The sequence below is a fragment of the Salarias fasciatus genome, chromosome 3, assembly GCF_902148845.1.
Source record: "Salarias fasciatus chromosome 3, fSalaFa1.1, whole genome shotgun sequence".
NCBI lineage: Eukaryota > Metazoa > Chordata > Actinopteri > Blenniiformes > Blenniidae > Salarias > Salarias fasciatus.
Window position 1 is genome coordinate 4,658,452 of NC_043747.1, and position 19,967 is coordinate 4,678,418.

Consider the following 19,967-nt stretch of genomic DNA (forward strand, 5'->3'; position numbering starts at 1 on the left):
CCTCCCTCTAGAGACGCTGGGGGTGGGTTGTTGGGTTTCCTCTGTAAAAGTGTCTCGAAAACACTTTGAAAATAAAATCAAATTAAACTGAATTGAACTCCCTCATCCTCTTGTTTTCCTCAACAGCCTGCTCATCCCCTGGTTCAGAGACCTCACTGAGTCCCACAGCGTCTCTAACTCACCATGTTTGGTTTGGACCTCCTCTCACCAGATTACTACTGTTAAGTGTTCATTTAAAAACACACCAAGTAGAAAACGACCCACTTCCTTCTTCTGAAACTCACAGCTGCAACCATCACAGACTCAGTGTCACCTGCACAATGAGGAGCGTGATCTTGACGGCGTCTTTGCTTCTCTGTTTCCTCGGTAAGTGATGGAAATGAACAAACACACAGTTTTGACAGTTTTTACTTCCAAAACAAAGGTTCTTTTCCAAAGACCAGGGAGGTATTTTGTTATTTACCTGACGGTTTCGGCAGCTGTCAGCTGTCTTCTTCAGAGTGTCACGTGATGTTGACAGCTGACAGCTGCCGAAACCATCAGGTAAATAACAAAATACCTCCCTGGTCTTTGGAAAAGAACCTTTGTTTTGGATTATAACTTGGAAGACCAATGAACCTTTTTGGACCAGTTTTTACTTCCATGTGTGAAGGTGTGTCTTGATCTTTCAGACAGGAGCTTTGTCTCAGGATTAAAGATTCGGTCTGTGGAGGTGCAGCCTGGTGAAGACGTCAAACTGCTGTGCTCCAACTTTTCCACTATTCCTCAACTAATAACCTGGTTTAGAGTGACCAATACATCACATCTCTACCATATCGCCTCCATGTTCGAATCACAAAAGGACATTAAAAACGATAAAGGATTTCCAAAAGAGAAATTTGTAATGAGCTCCAACGTGTCTGTGGTATTTCTGACCATCAAGACAGTGAACGTATCGGACTCTTTACTGTACTTCTGTGGATACTACGTTTCAAGGAGTCCTATAATTATTGAAGCAACACATTTCGAAGTTCATGGTAAGAATCCTCATTTCATTTTGCAGACCCTAATAATGACACAAATCCAGGTTTTACATGTTCCATTCATCAGATCCTCTTCCTTTTTTAACTTCTGTCATAATTCAAACACCGGCACTGGACAAACAGCATTAAATGTTCTGCTGAAAAGCTCTTTTTTTTCAAGAATTTGGCAGTGGTGTTCCGACAGAGCCACGCACAAGATGGCGCCAGCCTGTGCGGCTTGCCGTCTGCCTGCCCTGCTGTACCTGCTCCTTGCCGTTGCACTACTCTGCCTACTCTGCTAAGACTCCGCTGCTGTGTTGGTATATGATTGCCAATCGCTCCTCAGCTGTAAGTCATACCAAGAAGCACGCCAGAAGCTTCATCTGGACGACCAAACATGGGCTCTTCCTCCTCACCTGCGGTCTGTGCCAGCTTACCTCCTGCGCACACCCGCCATCATCCCACGGAGGAAACGTCCAAGGAGACGTGGAAAAAGAGCTGGAACCCTGGTGAAACTGTAGGCTCTGAGATGGTCCAGCTGCTGGAGCGGCCTTTATCCTGCCATAGAATCCTGTCTGTCATGGCGACCACGGCGTCCGCGATTCGTCCAGCCCGTTGCTCCTGCTCGCTCGGACGCCTGCTGTCTCCATCCGCCAGCGGAGTACTACATTTGACCACCGTCGCCGCTGCTCCCGGACGTCCTGAGGCTGCAGCACTGCCCATCGGACTTCGCCGCCGGGTTATCAGGATTATCCTCGACTTCCATGTTTACACCAGCGGAGAAACAGCCGGCCTACGCCCGCCGAAGGAACCAAACATCACGTGATCGCAGGAGGTGGCTTCGGCCGATCCCATTAGACACAGCCGACACGAGCGCAGTGACGTCATCACCAGGTAGTAGTATTGGTCTCCTGAACGCTCGCTCTATTGCAAACAAATCCTTCTCACTGAACGAACTGTTTACCAGTGAAAACCTGGACTTCCTGTTCCTCACGGAGACCTGGCAGAGAGACAGGGAGTTCATCCACCTGAAGGAGCTGTGTCCTGCTGGTTGCTCAGTTCTCGGTTGGCCCCGCCCCTGTCGCCATGGAGGTGGTCTTGCTGCTGTGTACTGGGACAGCTACACCTGCAGAACAATGAACACTGACCACTACACTTCTTTTGAGTCCCAAATGATGAAAATTGGCTCCTCTACCTCATTTCACTGTTTTCTGGTCTATCGCCCTCCTGGCCCTGCTGGTGCCTTCCTAAATGACTTCAATTACTTTTTATCATCCATCATAAAACTGGATGAAGTTTTGGTCCTTGGAGATTTCAATCTGCACATTGATGATGGTTCATGTATCTCTGCAGCTGAGCTCTTATTACTGACTGAATCTTTCAATTTCCAACAGCATGTGTCAGGCCCCACCCACAGCAAAGGTCACACTCTAGACCTGGTCTTCTCTCAAGGCCTCCGTGTTAGAAGTGTGTGTGTGGAGGATGTTCATCTGAGTGACCACAGTTGTGTGTTTTTGAACTGATTATTCCACCTGAACCTCAGCCTGCCTCTGCAAAGGGAGAAAGGAGGATCATTACTGAAACCACAGCTGAGAGATTCTGTGCCCTGTTTGACACTCGTGACGTGACCCACTGCACTGATGCTGATGGCTTTATGTGCTGTTTTAACTCACTCTGTGGCTCCACTAAAATCTAGCAATGTCTCCAGAAAGCAGTCATCTCCCTGGTTAAATGACAACATCCTGAGCCAAAAAAGACTGTGTCGGAAAACTGAGCGCCTCTGGAAATCCACGAAGCTTGAGATTCACAGACTACACCTCAGGGATTTAATGTCCTCCTTAAATAAAACCATTAAGGATCCAAGATCCAAATACTTTGCTGCCTTGATAACATCTAATAAGAAAAATCCCAAAGGGTTGTTTGACACCATAAGCTCCATGGCGTCTCTTGCTTCGCTGGCTGCTCCTGTTCCGGTAAGGCTGACAGCAGTGATCTTCTGACCTTCTTTGTTGACAAAATCAGAGACATAAAAGACAAAATCCCAGCACCTTCCATGTGCAGTCCAGGTCTGGCCAAACCACCTTTACATGCCTGGTCCTCTTTTACTCCTGTATGTCTTGAAGACGTCACAGCAATGATGGCCGAAACAAAACCCTCCTCCAGTTCTGTAGATATGTTTCCACCTAAGCTCCTTGTGAGTGTTTTTGACAGTCGGACCATGGGTGACCAAAATGTTCAACCTGTCATTCTCTTCTGGTGTGTTTCCCTCCACCTTCAAGCATGCAGTCGTAGAACCTAACTTGGACCAACATGATCTTAAGAACTACAGGCCCATATCTAAACTGCCTTTTTTGCCCAAAATGTTAGAAAAGGTGGTGGCGACTCAACTTACGTCTTTTTTACAAACGCATGACCTCTACAACACGTTTCAGCCAGGGTTTTGTACACACCACTCTGCAGAAACTGCTCTACAAAAAGTGTCTAGCGACATCCTAATGTCTGCCGACTCGGGGAGACACGCAGTTCTGGTCCTGGTGGACTGGTCTTCAGCCTTCGACAGTTGACCACCAGATCCTTATGAACAGGCTGCAGGACCTGATTGGCTTGTCAGTTCCAGTGCTCCAGTGGTTCTCCTCCTACCTGGCTGGTAGGAGTTTTAGTGTGTTAACCAACCACATCATGTCTGAACCAGCCAACCTGCAGTGTGGTGTGCCTCAGGGCTCAGTTCTGGGACCCCTCTTGTTCCTGCTGTACGTCCTTCCCCTGGGCCAGATAATCCAGCAATTCAGTGATGTCTCGTACCACCTTTTTGCTGACGACCTCCAGCTGTACTGCACCTTCAAGCCCTCAGAAACACACAAACTGAGCTCGCTAATGAACTGCCTGTCACAAATCAAGCAGTGGCTCAGCGACAACAGCCTCCAACTAAACCCAGGAAAAACGGAGACCCTTATCATCGCCCCGGACAGTGCCATCCCCGCCATCAAGCAGCACCTTGGTGACCTGAGCCCCTCAATCAAAACTGAACTGAGGAATCTCGGGGTGATCTTTGACGGCTCCATGTCATTAGACCACCACTTGAGGCAGCTGGTAAGAAACTGTTTCTTCCAGCTCCGCAATATTGCTAAGCTCAGACACATGGTGTCAAAAAACGAGCTCAAAATGATCATACATGCATTCATATCCTCGCGACTGGACTACTGCAACAGCCTGTTCACCTGCCTCAACAAGAAAGGGCTGCTCGTCTCCAGTACGTCCAAAATTCAGCTGCGAGACGACTGACCAGCACCAACAGGAGGTCCCATATCACACCTGTTTTAAAATCCCTCCACTGGCTCCCTGTTCTGTTCCGTGTCCACTTTAAAATCCTGGTGCCGATTTTACTTGCCGATTGGGATCCGGATTGCTGTTACTGTTCTCATCATGATGGCCATCATTTATCTGGTTGTTGGGATGAAAAGACTCCAAAAAGGTGTTTTTTTTTCAAATGAAACATGTTTCCATAGAAAACAACAGCAGGAAAATTCACCAGTACCAACATGATATTAAATATTTTTTATTCACGGCAGGTCGTGGCGATTCGTACCAGAATCCACATCACCAGGTATTCAGGCTGCTTTTCTCTGCTTTTTTTCTTTCATCTCTACCAATTCAAGTGTATCTCTGGTGCGTTAACTCTGTGCAGCAATGGCGAGCATGGCGTAGTGTCTGTGCTGACGTGAATGTCCTGATTCACAGGGACGAGACGAGGATGATCTGGATGATGCAGCTGTGACAGAAGACCGTCACCACACGGAGACACCGATCTGAGTGTGATTTATTCAGTCCCAGCATGTGTGTTTGTGAGAGAGTGGGCGTGGCCAGATGCGTTCAAGTGCATACTGGGAAGCAGGCTCAGAAACAGCCTGTTCTGAGGAGGGCTCGTCAGAGCAACTTTTTAGACTGCTGAAACTCTGAACAAAGGATTAATTTGGGGCAAGCAAACTTTAATACTATGTTTTTGGGCTTCTGAGACCTATATGTCGTGACTGAATAATAGCATCATATGTCCTCTTTAAGTGTAAAATTACTTAGGTTTGAATTTCTGTTAATGAGCTGGAGGCGAGGCTATTTCCTCCTATGTATGTACAGTGGCAGTCAGCTCTGAAATGTCTTCATACTTCCTCCATTTGTGCTGCCATAGAGTCTTACAATGAAAAGTACTTCATAGAGCCAATTGGTCTAAAAGTAAATGAGCTCACATACATCCTGGTATCGATCCTAACGGTAATCGATGCCACACAGGACCAGCTAGTCTTGCACACACGTTTTGGACCTGCCCAGCACTGTTCCAGTATTGGGAATCTGGATTTGCTTTACTCTCTGCCGTCACACCTGTCACCATTCTTCCCTCTCCACTATTTGGCCTGTTTGGGGTCTGACCTTCTGACCAGATACTGCCCTCCCATTTTGCTGATTTTATAGTCTTCCTCACCTTGATAGAAAGACGTGCAATCTTGATACATTGGAAGAGCCCCCACTCACCCTCCCACACCAGGTGGATTAAGGATGTCTTCACCTTTTTGAAACCGGAAAAAATAGATACTCCCTGCAAAGTCTCAATACAAAGTTTATTGAATGTGAAATTTAAATTGAAATTGAACTTGAAAGTCCTTTATTTGTCCCACAGGGGGAAATTGCAGTGTTACAGCAGCAAAAGAAAAGAAATATAAATAGGATACAAATGTGAAATGTGAGAATTTACAAAGTAAATTTTGTTTAATTGAAGGAGTATCCAAGGACAAAATTGTATTTATTCCTGCTGGAACATGCAGAAATATAACTTTATGAAAACATGGTGGATGTAATATGCATGAAGTTATAAGATTGAAATCGAATAAAGTTTAATAAGGAAGTTTTCATTTGATTCAATTTTATATGATGGAATATGCAGAAAGAACAGAATAAGATTGAAAGCTCTCTTGCTTTAAAGTGTATTCAGGTTGAGCATCATGCTTTTAAAAAACAAGTAATTATAAAGTAACTAATGATGTTGAAAGTAGGAAATCGTTAAGTCCCGAGATTACATTCTTGAAGAAGTAATCATCGGAAGACAATGGACATTTGAATGTTGCCCAGCTGTGGTTGGCCCCATCCATTGCATGGCTGGCAAGCTGGTACTGGTGGGCCTGCAGGTGACTGTGGAGCATCTGCTGAGTGCAGTCTGGCTTGAGTGCAGTCTGGCTTGGGGTAGCTGGAAGAAGCATGTTACCAGCTGGAGTCACTGAAACAGACTCTGCAAGACAGGAAGTTGTAGCTACAGCAGGTGGCAAGGGAGCTTCAGGAACCAGCAACCACAACTAGATGAACTACCCAAGGGAGCTGGTTCTAGTGCCGGAGCTGGAGCAGGAGGGGCAGTAAAAAAGGGCCCAACGTGGCCCTTCAGCATGTCACAGTGCATATGACATATTTTGCTCAAGTAATTCATAGGGCTCTCAGTACCTGGCAGACCACAGAACTCCACATGTCCTGGATTTTGTGCAGACCCCAAGCACTATGGTCTTGAAGGTAGCCTAACCCTAACCAACTGACCCACCTGCAGTGGTGCCTCATGCACCCGCAGGTCATGGCATTGTTTACGCAAGTGAGCGGCCGCCAACAGTCGTTCATGTGCGCCCGCAAAAATCAACTTAAGTCTTTCCTGATGCTCAGCTACTCAGTCGTGCACATTCCCCAGAAAGGAGTCCCGAACTCAGCACAATAAAAAGTCAATCAGAAGCCCCGGCTCCGTAACAAACATCAGAAAGAATGTACCTTCACCTGTGGCCTGATGCTGCATGGTATTACAGCAGAACAGTACTTGTGGAAGACAGGAGGCCCAATCCTGTTTTCGTGATGTTGGCAGTGTGCGTGGTTGTGAATAGTCTGACTGAACCTCTTGCACTGTCCATGACTAGCAAAGTAGTATGGAGCGGTGCAAGATTTCTCAACTGTATAAAAGCAACAGAGCTGTTGGATCAACGAGCATCCAAAATTCTGACAATGATCCAAGTGAATACAACTCAGAACACCAAACCTGAAAAAGTAATCGTTCAGCAGAAACTGAGCCACAGTAGAGGTACGCTGAGCCCAAGTTGGGACAGTCACGGTGTATTTACTGAATACATCTGTCAGCACTAGGATATTTTCTAGCCATAGGGCTCTAACATGGTGAAATCGAATACTCAAATACGATCTCATTTGGCCGAGATGCAAGCAGTTGGACCAATAAGCTGTGTGACCTTGGCCCTGAATCTTGAGCAAACTGACAGCATTCAGGTCGCATTCTGAAACCCACTGCTTTATGTCAGAGCACATTCCAGGCCAGGAACCACACTTCTGCAACAGCTCGTTCATCCCTTCAATGCCCTGATGGCATTTTCGCTGTGGCCTGATCAATAATCCAGCTTGGTAGGTGACATGAACTTCCCTACAGTCCTTTTCCGTGTGCCTGTTGACTCCCCACCGGAGCTGAGGCTCAGCAGATCGGTGGGCTTCAGTTTTCCGACTGAGCAGAGGGATGAGAAGACCCAGCCCAAAGAGTGGAAGAGGGAAACGTTTCTCCATCACACTCCATCATGACCTGATTGCTGGCACCTTTGACAGATCAGAGCCCCTACGACTGGGCCAAAAACCTACGAGGGGGACTGTAAAGAAGCTACAGTCTGTGACATCTGGTTAAGTTGTTCCTGCTGATAGTTCAGGAGCTCCCACAACTCAGTTCTGATCCCTGTGAGGTGGTGGTGGTGATGGTTTGTGTGTGTGTGTGTGTGTGTGTGTGTGTGTGTGTGTGTGTGTGTGTGTGTGTGTGTGTGTGTGTGTGTGTGTGTGTCTGTGTGTGTGTGTGTCTGTGTGTCTGTGTCTAGGTGTACGGGTATTTCTGTCCTTGTGGGGACCAAATGTCCCCACAAGGATAGGAAAACCTGGCACGACCTACCTCGTTGGGACATTTTTTGGGTCCCCATGGGGGGAAACAGTGTTTTCTTGGCCATGTTGTAGTTACTGGAAAAAGTAAAAGTGCAAAAACATTTCTTTAGGGCTACGCTTTGTTTTGGTGTGGGTTAGGGTTAGGGTTAGGGGCTAGACATGAATGGGAGTCAATGGACGGTCCCCACAAGGATAGAAATACAAGACTGTGCGTGTGTGTGTGTGTGTGTGTGTGTGTGTGTGTGTGTGTGTGTGTGTGCGTTGCGGGGAAACCACCCCGTACTGTAGGCTGTTGTAGGCCCAGCGAGTTTAGCTAATCAAACTGACTCTGGCCTCCTTTTTTGTGGGGGGGGGGGGGGGGGGGGGGGGGGGGGGGGGGGTGTCACGAAATAGTTGTGCTGAGGGCCTGCAAATGACATGCAGTGGCTCTGTTTGGATGTTTGAACAGACAAACACGAACAGAAAGGACGAATCGGCCTGTCAGGGAGGAAGATACAGGAAGTGGCTGCACGAGGTGATCTGAGAACAAATTCTCATGCTGCAGCAAGCTTTGATCAGCCGACACGTGATTCCGCTCTTTAGACTTTTTGAAGAAGCTCTGGTAACACTTTGTTTGAAGCCCCCCTGTATAACACATTATAAGTACATTTATAAAGCATTATAGTGCCATTATAATACATGTAGCTATAGTTATAAACATTCATAGATGATCACAATGCCAGGACCTAACCCTAACCTTAACCCTAATCCTATGCTGTATAGTGAGTTATAAACCACTGTGATCATGTATGAGTGTTTATAACTACTTATAATGTGTTATACCGGGTGCTTAAATTAAAGTGTTACCAAAACTCTCAACTACAAGTCTTGAAAAATGGTAACAACTTCTGCTAAACTTACAGGTTTATCTTCTCTTCTTTCATGTTTACATGTCAATGTGAATGACCAACACAGTGTAATTCTTGCTCCCTCCTCCTCCATCATTTCCTCTGTGGTGAGAACAACCTATCAGACACAGCAGAAGCCACAGAAAGGTCTCTTCAGGCCGACCACATGCAACTCAAGCAGCAACATTCACACAACAGTTTCTCTCCAGTCTTTTAAAATCCTAAAAGAAATGGTTTTTATTTACTAGGAATCAACATGGTACATACTTTTCCTGATGCAAAAAATTGTATTTGATAAGCCGCACAATAGTGTCTGGTCAGTTTTTTTGAAATGCTGGTGAAAATTTGTTGTTTCCTGTTGTCATCGCGATGCCTTCGTGACACATCTGACAGAACAACACTTCTGCTGAGTTTTTGCTGCCTTGAAGCAGAAAGGCAGAGTGAAGTCAGTGACTCTGCTCTCTGTTTCAGTCTCCTGGATTCTCTGGAGTCACAATATCTTTTGTTTAATGGAGTTTCCCGGATCACCATGAAGGAAGAACATTTACTGACTGATTGAAAGCATCACAGTGAAGCCAAACACTGGTGAGAAGAGTTCATGTATCCAGCATGTTGCTCTGGAAGCTGCACATTTTAAACCATTTCAGCTCACAGCAGCTGGTTCAGCTTCAGATCCAGCTGTGCTGTGATGCACATCCAAACTTTCCTGACAATAACTCCATCAGCACCTGTCAGGTAAGTTATTTTAGGATTTCTTTAGGATGGTTTGGCAGGATTTATATTGATCTGACTGAAATGGTTGTGTCAAGATGTGTTGCTACGTTAAAATAGACAGAGACACAACTTATCTTTTGGTGAAAAGATTTTTTTAGTTTCTCAGAAGAATTATCAGACATGATAATTCTGTCCTGTTCTTTTAGGGTCTTCATTTCCGTAGAAGCGCCCACACAACCTGATATCCAGAGACGGCCCCACCTCTTGATACGGAAGTCACTGTCAGAGAGACTTCGGTCAGATTAATTACAAACATCTCAGTGTAGGAACGATGGAGACCCTGACCCTGATCTCAGCTTTACTTTCTATGTTCTGTGAGTACATCCACTTTTATTGACTTCAACTACACACAACAAACTTCAAACTTTCCTTCTGTGTGTCCACAGAATGAACTTACTGAGATTTTCAACAGCAAAACTTGTTTGTTGCAGGTTGGATCTCTTCCTCTGTTGGTGATTTTCGCACCATCGAGGTTCTGCCTGGTGAAGACGTCACAATGCTGTGCTCCAACCTCACCGATCAGCTCATGCAGGTTGTCTGGTACAGGTTGGCAAACTCTGAATCCAAAATCAGTTCCATTTCAGCTATGTTCAGCTCTGACGACAACGCAACGCTCTATACTGGATTTCAAAATGGAAGATTCACAATGACTTCCAACAACAGTCACATCTTCCTGAACATCAAACCAGTGGATTTATCAGACGCCGGCATGTACTTCTGTGGACATAACATATACAGCGGCATGGACATCTTCAATCACACCTATTTAAAGATGCAAGGTGAGAATCCTCTACAGTGTCAAATCATTCTGAAGCTGAATTCTGAACAGAAACATGTCGGTTTGATGTCTTTGTTGTAGAAACACTTCCTGATTCACACAACTCAACCTACATGCTCCTGGGAGGTTTAATCATCTTCCTGATCATGGTCATCATTGCCTTGGTTTTCAAAATCAGAAGCTTTCACACAGGTACTTCTGTTGTTTTCATTCTAACTTGTAGTGCCAGAATTCAGTCCAAATCTCAGAGAGGTGTACCGTTGGTCTTTCAGCTCAAAATAACACACTGACTTCTCAGAACACTCAAGTAATTTGATTTACACTGGAGCTGATGATGAGTGATCTTATATCAGGTGAGCAACTGCCAATGCTTTCATTCACAGAGTCAGGAGTCTGATGGCCTGAACTATGCAGCAGTGAGTTTCCAGCCCAGAACAAACCGTGGAAGAAGGCAAACAGCTGAGAGAGAGCTGGAGCCGAATGTGGTGTATGCTGCTACAAGATAAAGCCATGAAGCCAGCAGAGCAGCAAGTTCAGAGAGAAAATCTTACCTGTTGGTGGAGGTTTGCTCTGTAGTCCTGTCTCCAAAACAATATGTAACCTGTTAATGAAGAAAATGTTCATCTTAACTGTGCAGCTCCTGTTCGTTGTAGGTGATTTAAATCAAACACAGAGAGAATATCTGAGTTTTCTCGATTATATCTCATTGCAACTCTGCTTTGTGGCTATAAGTTTTATCAAAGCTTTCAGACTATGGCAGAGAACATTGAGCAAATCATTCATCGATTCTGCTGCTCATTCCACAAATACATGTCCATTTACATCTGGATGTTTTGTGCATAAATTGTTGCACTTGTTTGTCTACATTTGCATGCTAAATATTAGGGATGGGACGAGATCTCGTGTCACGAGATCTCGCGAGATCGCAATGCCGCGAGATCTCGCGAGATTGAATGCCGCGAGATTAAGTACGTTTATATTAAGGCAAAAACTCTTTATTAACTGGAATATTGACGGAATGATACATTACATGGCGCACAGCCATATAAACACGTGCAAAACCCTGAATGTGCTCATATTCATATTTAAAAACCCGGTCGAAAGGGACATGAAATACTGTTCTGCACATGTTCTATCCGCAAGGAATCTTGGTCTTTTGAGTACACAAACTACTTGTGATACAGTTTAATTGCTACGACGTAAAGAAAATGTGCGGAAACGATCGTTCAGTTCTTCTCTTTTATTGAAAAAACGGTGCATCGCATCAATGCACATTTTACCACGTCTTGCCGGCTTACACTCTTTTTCTAACAACATGCAGAGAGAGCCTGCAGCATAGATATCATATAAAAACTAGATGCCTTAAGGCGGAGTCAGCCACGTCGTTCACTGGCGGCCATCTTTGTACAGTGGACCACTCTGGGGCGCTCTGTGTAATCTAAGGGAAGGTGAGTGATTTACACTAATTAAAATACTCAACTCACTGAATTCTTCATGGATTTACAGACAGTTTGATTTATTACTAAAGTTATGTTGCTATGATGCAGACTAAATTTTAATATCACAACTTTTCTTTTTGCATGCAGTTAAATGCCTTCATGTCTGACGTTTATAACAAACCAAGTCGTTTGAAAATCTTTTGAAAATTGAGCAATCTATAGCTATTTCAAAGTTGACGCTCAATTGACATTAATGTGATGAGTGAGTGAGCGGCCCTGTACCAAGATGGCCGCCATGAGCCATCTAGTGTTTCTATATATATCTATGGCCTGCAGCGGCTGCGGCGCCCTTCTTTCTCTGTGGTGTCTGTGTAAAATAAGGTTGAACATGCAAACAGCGCACCTAGTGGCATGAAGTGCAAAAGCAGTCATGGCGTCGTCTGTGCGCCGCGGTTTGAATGGGAATAGGCGAACGAGGCGGCCGCCTCAGGCGCAGTGTAGAGCGGAGGGCAACGTGGTCGTACAAGGGGCACTCCGACCCGACACTCCATGCTCCGACGCTGCACGTGAGTACCGCGCTGGCCCCCACACCTCGGCACCAAACACCCCCCCCCCCCCCCCCCCCCCCCCAGTCTCGTGTCGTCTCGATCTCGTGGACTCAATCTCGCGAGACATCTCGTCCCGTGAAATTTGTGTCTCGTCCCATCCCTACTAAATATAAATGAAGCACACTCTCCCCACAGAAACATTTTCCACTGTGGTCACACACAGCAGCACTAACGCCTGAAAGCTTGGTTACATTTCACCAGAAAGGATGACAATAATGCTTTCAAAGTGGATGTTTCATGTTACTGAGGAAATATTACCAATATTACCAACGTTAACACATTAAAACATGACTAAACATGTCGTCTAGTATTGTATCTTTAATTCAATCTGCAAATTCTTTGATTGTGGTGCTACTGTAACATTGTTATTTTTTTGATTTCTTTTTGTTGTGTTGTTAGGATTACTATTGCAACAACACATGATCAGTAGGGTGATACTAACCTGTGTCACGACGGCGGAGGAGGAAACTGGACAGTCCTGGCAGACCCAAACGTTTTGTGAGGTTCTGCTGGGAACATCTGGTGGAACCTTCTGTCAGCAGGGTTTTCAACTCCCACCTCCAGGAGAGCTTCTCTCATGTCCCAAGGGAGGTTGGGGACATTGAGTCCGAGTGGACCACGTTCTCTACCTCCATTGTCGAAGCAGCTGCTCGGAGCTGTGGTCGTAAGGTCTCCGGTGCCTGTCGTGGCGGCAACCCCCGAACCTGGTGGTGGAAACTGGAAGGGCTGCCGTCAAGCTGAAGAAGGAGTCCTCCCGAGCCTTGTTGGCTCGTGGGACTCCAGAAGCAGCTGACAGGAACCGGCAGGCGAAACGAAATGCAGTCCCAGTGGTTGTGAAGGCAAAATCTGGGGTCTGGGAGGAGTTCGGGGAGGCCATGGAGGAGGACTACCGGTCGGCCTCGAAGAGATTCTGGCAAACCGTCCGGGCCCTCAGGAGGGGAAAGCAGGTCTCCACTAACACTGTTTACAGTGGAGGAGGAGCTGCTGACTTCAACTGGGGATATTGTTGGACATTGGAAGGAATACTTCCAGGACCTCCTCAATCCCGTCGACACATCTTCCGTGGAGGAAGCAGAGGCTAAGGTCTCAGAGGTGGACTGAGGTCAGAGGTGGACTCGTCCATCACCCAAGCTGAAGTCACCGAGGTGGTTGGCAAGCTCCTCGGTGGCAAGGCACCGGGGGTGGACGAGATTCGCCCGGAGTATCTTAAGTCTCTGGATGTGCAGGGACTGTCTTGGTTGACACGTCTCTGCAACATCACGTGGCAGTCGGGGACGGTGCCTCTGGATTGGCAGACCAGGGTGGTGGTCCCCCTGTTTAAAAAGGGGGACCGGAGGGTGTGCTCCAACTATAGGGGGATCACACTCCTCAACCTCGCTGGGAAAATCTATTCTGGGGTACTGGAGAGGAGGATTCGACCGTTAGTTGAACCTCGGATTTCGGAGGAACAATGTGGTTTTCGTCCTGGTCGTATAACAGTGGACCAGCTCTAGAACCTGCATAGGGTGCTCGAGGGCTCGTGGAAGTTCGCCCAACCAGTTCACAGGTGTTTTGTGGACTTGGAGAAGGCGTTCGACCGTGTCCCTCGTGGTGTCTTGTGGGGGGTGCTCCCGGAAAACGGAGTCCGGGTCCCCTTGTTAAGGGCCGTCCAGTCTCTGTATGACCGGAGTAGGAGTCTGGTCCGCATTGCCGGCAGTAAGTCGGACCTGTTCCCGGTGCATGTTGGACTCCGGCAGGGCTGCCCTTTGTCACCGGTTCTGTTCATAATCTTTCTGGAGAGAATTTCTAGGTGCAGCCAGGGGCCGGAGGGGGTCCAGTTCGTGAACCACAGGATTTCATCTTTGCTTTTTGCAGATGATGTTGCCCTGTTGGCTTCATCGAACCCGGACCATCGTGCACTGCGGCGGTTCGCAGTCGAGTGTGAAGTGACAGGGATGAGGATCAGCATCTCCAAATCCGCGGCCATGGGCCTCGACCGGAACAAGGTGGCTTGCCCCCTCCAGGTCAGTGGAGAGACTCAAGTGGAGGAGTTTAAGTATCTTGGGGCCTTGTTCACGAGTGAGGGACGGATGGAGGTGAGATTGACAGGCGGATCGGTGCAGTGATGCGGTCGTTGTATCGGTCCGTTGTGGTGAAGAAGGAACTGAGTCGAAAGGCAAAGCTCTCAATTTACCGGTCAATCTACGTTCCCACCCTCACCTATGGTCATGAGCTTTGGGTCATGACTGAAAGGACAAGATCCCGGATGCAAGCGGCTGAAATTAGTTTCCTCCGTAGGGTGGCTGGGTGCTCCCTTAGAGACAGGGGGAGAAGCTCAGTCACCAGGGAGGAGCTCGGAGTAGAGCCGCTACTCCTCCACATGGAGAGGAACCAGCTGAGGAGGCTCGGGCACCTCTTTAGGACGCCTCCCTGGGGAGGTGTTTCGGACATGTCCCACCGGGAGGAGACCCCGGGGAAGACCCAGGACACGCTGGAAAGACTATGTCTCTCGGCTGGTCTGGTAATGCCTTGGGATCCTCCCAGAGGAGTTGGAGGAAGTGTCTGGGGACAGGGAAGTCTGGACATCCCTGCTGAGACTGCTGCCCCCACGACCCGGCCCCGGATAAGCAGTGGGAAAATGAATGAATGAATGAACCCAGGTCGACTTCTGTAACTTCTCTTTACTCATTTCATTTACATAAATAAAAACCACACATCACATGATCTCCTTGTTTCATGAAAAATTGAGATATCTGCTACATATTTTGCCTCCTATATTTTAACATGAACATATATATAACACACTGTCCCACTTTGCAATGAATACAGGCAGGATTGTCTGTTATTCACAACACTCTCTAAAGTGTTGAAATGGGCGAAAGAACTGATGCATTACTGTAATCTCATTACTTTTTCAAGTAACAAATAAAGCAAGGGATTACAATTGTGAATAGAGTATTTAAATTATTATTGAAAGCAGACTGCGTTACTGCGTTACCAAACCGTGATTTTGTTTCGTGAGATTGTCGCATGACAATGATATTTTAGCAACGAGACATCAGTGATAAACAACAGGCAGTAGTGATGAACAGACACCATGGAGTGGCAGACAGCAGGACCATTTTGATGTTTAGAAGGACCGACATTACTCTGAGTTTGACTCACAGCATCCGCTGTTCAGAGGGTTCAGGTGTGAAACACTGTATGATCGGACACTGATTGCCATGAAATATGTTCTTTTGACTGGAAGAACGACACTAATCTGTTTTACGGCAGTCATAAGTGGTTGAGAAAAAACTTGGACTGAATGGAACCTGTGTGGAATGCTGTGGAAATATTTAATGTACATCTTCGGTCAGAATAAAGTTGGCAAACAGAAGAAAAGGGGTCACTTTTTTTTTTTTTTTCTGGGGTGCAACACAGACTTGGCGTTTTCTTTTCTTTCACCCAGAAGTGGACATCAGGAATCTGCCAGAATAAAGAAGAACGCCACGCAATCCAAAGAGACGTCATCTGAAGGTATTTGTTTTCAATAATGGCCAACACACACAATATAAGCAATATAATTGAGAGAATGTGTTGGAGGAGTCAGAGGAGAAGTTAATATTGTCTGTAACAGACCTGATTAAAGTCTTAAGGTTTGACTGTGGAAGAGTTTGACAGAAACTCACCTCGGAAGCTGAGACGGTGGATCTTGCAGTACTTAGAAGAGGTTACTACCAGAGATGGGTGACTTGGACTCGAGACTCAGACTCGACTTGGACTCGAGTCACGATTTTATGACTTTTGACTCGACTTGATGAAATCAAAAAAAGACTTGGACTTGCTTGGACTCTAAGCTCAGTGACTCTAGACTTGGACTTGACTCGAACCCTTTGACTCGACGAATCATGTCAAGTCATACTAGTAATTTTAAAAGTGCGAAATATGAATCATTTTTATTTTTTATCGCTTCATTTCATGGGATTGTAGTGGCGAGGTGCGCCGCGTGCGACGGGCGGGGTTCATTCACTTTCGCATTGACGGGAGCGCTCGTTTTGAACACCCGCGCATTCCAGGCGCATTCCAAACAACATAACAGGTCGGCCACGATTGTTTTTAACAAACCCGTTTCAACACTGGCGGCCTGGAATTCGCGCATAGGCGTCAGTTTAGGGGGAGACTTTTTGCCAGGGGTGTTTTTTTCTCCACTACACAAATCCTTCACGTGTAGCCATTTTAACCCCGGTTATTTTCAGTAATATATAACATTCCGATGCTCTTGAACGCACCATCCGCAAGCATCAGAGACGCAAACAGACATTCACGAGGATTAAAAAAACAAAACAAAAAAGTGCAGCTGTTCTAAATGTGCGTCTGTTCCAGTGGAAGCTCCGACAGAGCAGCTCTTTCTTCTGCAACACCTGTGGTGAGTTTGAAAACTTGGTTGCTAGTTTAACCCTGTGATTATCCCATATTATAAACTTTATGCAAGAGGCGGTTGTCATGTCCTCCGCCTCGGCCATCACGTAGGAGCAGCATTGCTGTTTTCCTCCTTTCCCCTCCCTTTCTGTTCCTCAGGTGGGCGTGTGTCTTGGTGCGTGTGGGCAGGAGCGGCTGGGCCAGTGCAATCAGCTGATGAGCCTCACCTGTGGCAGAGTGGCCTGATTGCCTACACCTGGTCTTCCCCTATTTAACCTGGCGGTTGGTGCCACTCTATGCCGGACTGTCTTTTCGCCACATCTCAGCCAGCCTCTCCAGACCGCTTCCAAGACCCACCCTGACCGCCCACCACTCCGCTCGACGCCTTGTGGGGACCTTCCTCCCCTCTGCTGCTCCACTGCAAACTCTGAAGCTCTTCAGTTGGATTACTCCTGTTGGAGTGGAACTGCTACTCTCAAGATCTCTGTAAATAAACGTCATCCTAACCTGCAACCTGCCTCTGCTTGCTTTCCCGCACTTGAGCCTCGGATCCGTGCCCCGTAACAGCGGTAGTCTGTTTTGAAAGGTGGATATGCCCTGAAGAACTTTACTCTCAACATGCTAACGGCAACATTTTGAGGCTGTTTGGCCTCATTCTAGTCTCAGCTGATGTTCATCATCAATATAGTTTTCGTCCCTGGGGGACCTGTTGCTTTTGATTAAAAAGAAATGTGATTTTTATTGAAAGATGTGAATAGGGATGAGTTTCATATTTTTGTATTTGAACTGTAATGAAGAAGAATGCATCAAAGATGCTTTATTTCATTAAAGGAGCACAGCGCAGTTTGCTCGTTTTATGCGAAACACCGACCCCTGCAGGCCTTGGGCGTAACTGTAGCTTTGTGAAAAGTTCGTGTCTGTGGCTTGTGCCCATGTATGTGCACAGAAGAGGGGAACCTCCTCCTTCCTCGCTCTTTTAGCAGCGCTCAAGTAAAATGTAAGTTTCTTTTGCCTGGTGGGGCCTGTGCTGGAGTTGTGGCAGTGCTAGAAGCCGGTCTTTTCTTACTTTCTGGAAGCTCCATCCTCAGAACTGCTCAGTTGTTGCTGCTAAGCGTCTGGCGGAGTAATGGCAGACAAATCGAAACTTAAGGATTACCAGGCCAGCGGAATCCGTGTATCATTCGTTCAATTGATATTCAATTAAGAATCAAAAAACAAAATATTGAAAAATGAGTCGTTTTTCCTTTTTTTGTTTTTAAAATAAAAACAAATAAATGAAAATTGGTTTGTTTTTCAATATCCCGTTTGTTAAGACAGATCAAATAAAGGAAAGTTGAAATACGGCCACAGAGCAGACTTTAATGTGATTTTTCAATTTCTTCGATCTCCGTGACCCGGAAGTTCTATCGTCTGTGTTCATAGACATATACACTAGACACCGCGAAGCCTGTGTCAGCCCAGCGCTTCGACACGTCAGAGCGGCCGCCATATTGTGAGCGGCAAGTCTGCCCTGCCAACCCATTTAAGTCGATGTGACAGCGACGCATTTTCTGAAAAAAACCACGTAAATATACAATCACGTGACTGAGGAGTTTTTATTACTTTATTTTTTATTGATTTTATAATTAAGGATGTAGCCTACCTATAAGAAGAATTGAGAGGAAAAGGAAGAAATTTGCGATGTGCATTAATTTGATGTAGCCCATGACAAAAATGTTCAAAAACGTTTATTTACACAAAATGTGACATTTATGTACAATAAACATGTACATTAGGGCACAAGATATAACATTTTTTGAAGACAAATGTAGATATTTTAACATATTTACACACACTAACCTATTTACCTTCTTTATTTATTTTTGTGTGTGTGTTGTGGTGCACATTATTCATCCTCCACAGTGTAACCCAGTTGTTCTGAGTGTCCGCTCTATGTGAGGCGCCTCTCCACTAAACCTGCTTAGCTCTGCATTGTGTTTCTTGTACTATATAGGTGCAGGGTGACGTGTAGAGAGAAGATGACCAGACAGCAGGGTTCAAGGTTGTGATGGAGACTGTATTTCTTGCCAACAGCTCAAACATACACAGCCTTCAACAGTAGAAACAAAAAGAATAATCATCATTCTTATGTTTATCTTTCTTTAACATCCACACACAGTGTAGTCAGACAGTGCTTAACACAACATATTAACATATTTTAAAACACTAATTGTTTAACTGTAACTTAATATATTTCGTAAAACAGGTGAGCTGCCAGTAGCACTGCTTACCATCAACAGTAGAAACAAAAAGAATAAAGAAACATGGCGCCCCCTACAGAATGCTTACAAATTATGGTGTCCTGGAAAGGACAAACTGTTAGAATTTGCTTGTTTCAGCAGAACAACTTGCAGTGCTACATCGCCACCTACTGCTGAGTTTCAGTTACTCCCTTACAATTGCTTACATATTCATTCTTACAAACTAACCCATCACATTACACATTTCTGGTTGCTTATTCACCAATTATATATTTCATTATATTTACATATATTTACAGAGAGATGACAGCAACTGCTCAAATTGATTTTTGAGGTTGCTCTATTTTCACAATTTAGTAACCTTGGAAGAGTACTGTCTTACACAGCCTCTTCCGTGAATTGCCAATTTGGAGCTTTAGTGTTCTCATTTTTGCAATGTGGTGGTATCTCAGCTTGTGGAAAACAGACACTACCACTGACATGAGCCCAAAGTGATGGTTTTCAATGCCATACTGTGTGTCCTCAATGTGACCCTTCAGAAAAAATATGTCCTGTGAACCAATGTGTGCACGGACAAGCCTGTTGAGAGAGGACACACTCATATTTTGCCCTGGTTCTGACTGGCGGATGAAGCGCTCTGCTGATGTAACGACCTTCACGGTCCCCTCAGAAGGAATCATGAGCCCTCCCCTGTTCCTGAGGGTCAGCAAGTGGTAGCTCCGATCAAAAGATGCAGGTGCAGCATCTGTCACCAGGCTACCACGACACACATCACAAGACAGCATCCTCAGAACGCGTCTCACAACAAACCCTGATATATATGTGAGAGCATTGTCCACAAGGCCACCAAAACGTGTGGGCAAATAGTTGTGGTCACACACGAGAGCAGGGATGTTGACAAACAGGGATGGGAGG

The 19,967-nt window shown here is 45.9% G+C and overlaps 1 protein-coding gene and 1 long non-coding RNA gene across 2 annotated transcripts in view; both read left to right on the plus strand.

Annotated features, from left to right (window-relative positions):
• The first annotated feature begins 811 nt into the window (after window positions 1-811).
• LOC115383411 (uncharacterized) lies at window positions 812-5,752 on the plus strand. The gene is made up of 3 exons (XR_003930669.1): window positions 812-1,016; window positions 4,571-4,605; window positions 4,740-5,752. It is a non-coding gene; the product is annotated as an uncharacterized LOC115383411 (long non-coding RNA).
• Window positions 5,753-8,695: 2,943 nt separating this feature from the next.
• Window positions 8,696-19,967, plus strand: part of LOC115383371 (uncharacterized) — a gene marked incomplete at its 5' end in the record, with an annotated part of 31,837 nt that continues 20,565 nt past the window's right edge. Inside the window, 3 exons of the mRNA XM_030085558.1 lie at window positions 8,696-8,711; window positions 10,039-10,386; window positions 10,467-10,577. Of these exons, the coding sequence (XP_029941418.1) occupies window positions 8,696-8,711; window positions 10,039-10,386; window positions 10,467-10,577 (475 nt within the window). The remainder of the gene's footprint in view (window positions 8,712-10,038; window positions 10,387-10,466; window positions 10,578-19,967) is intronic.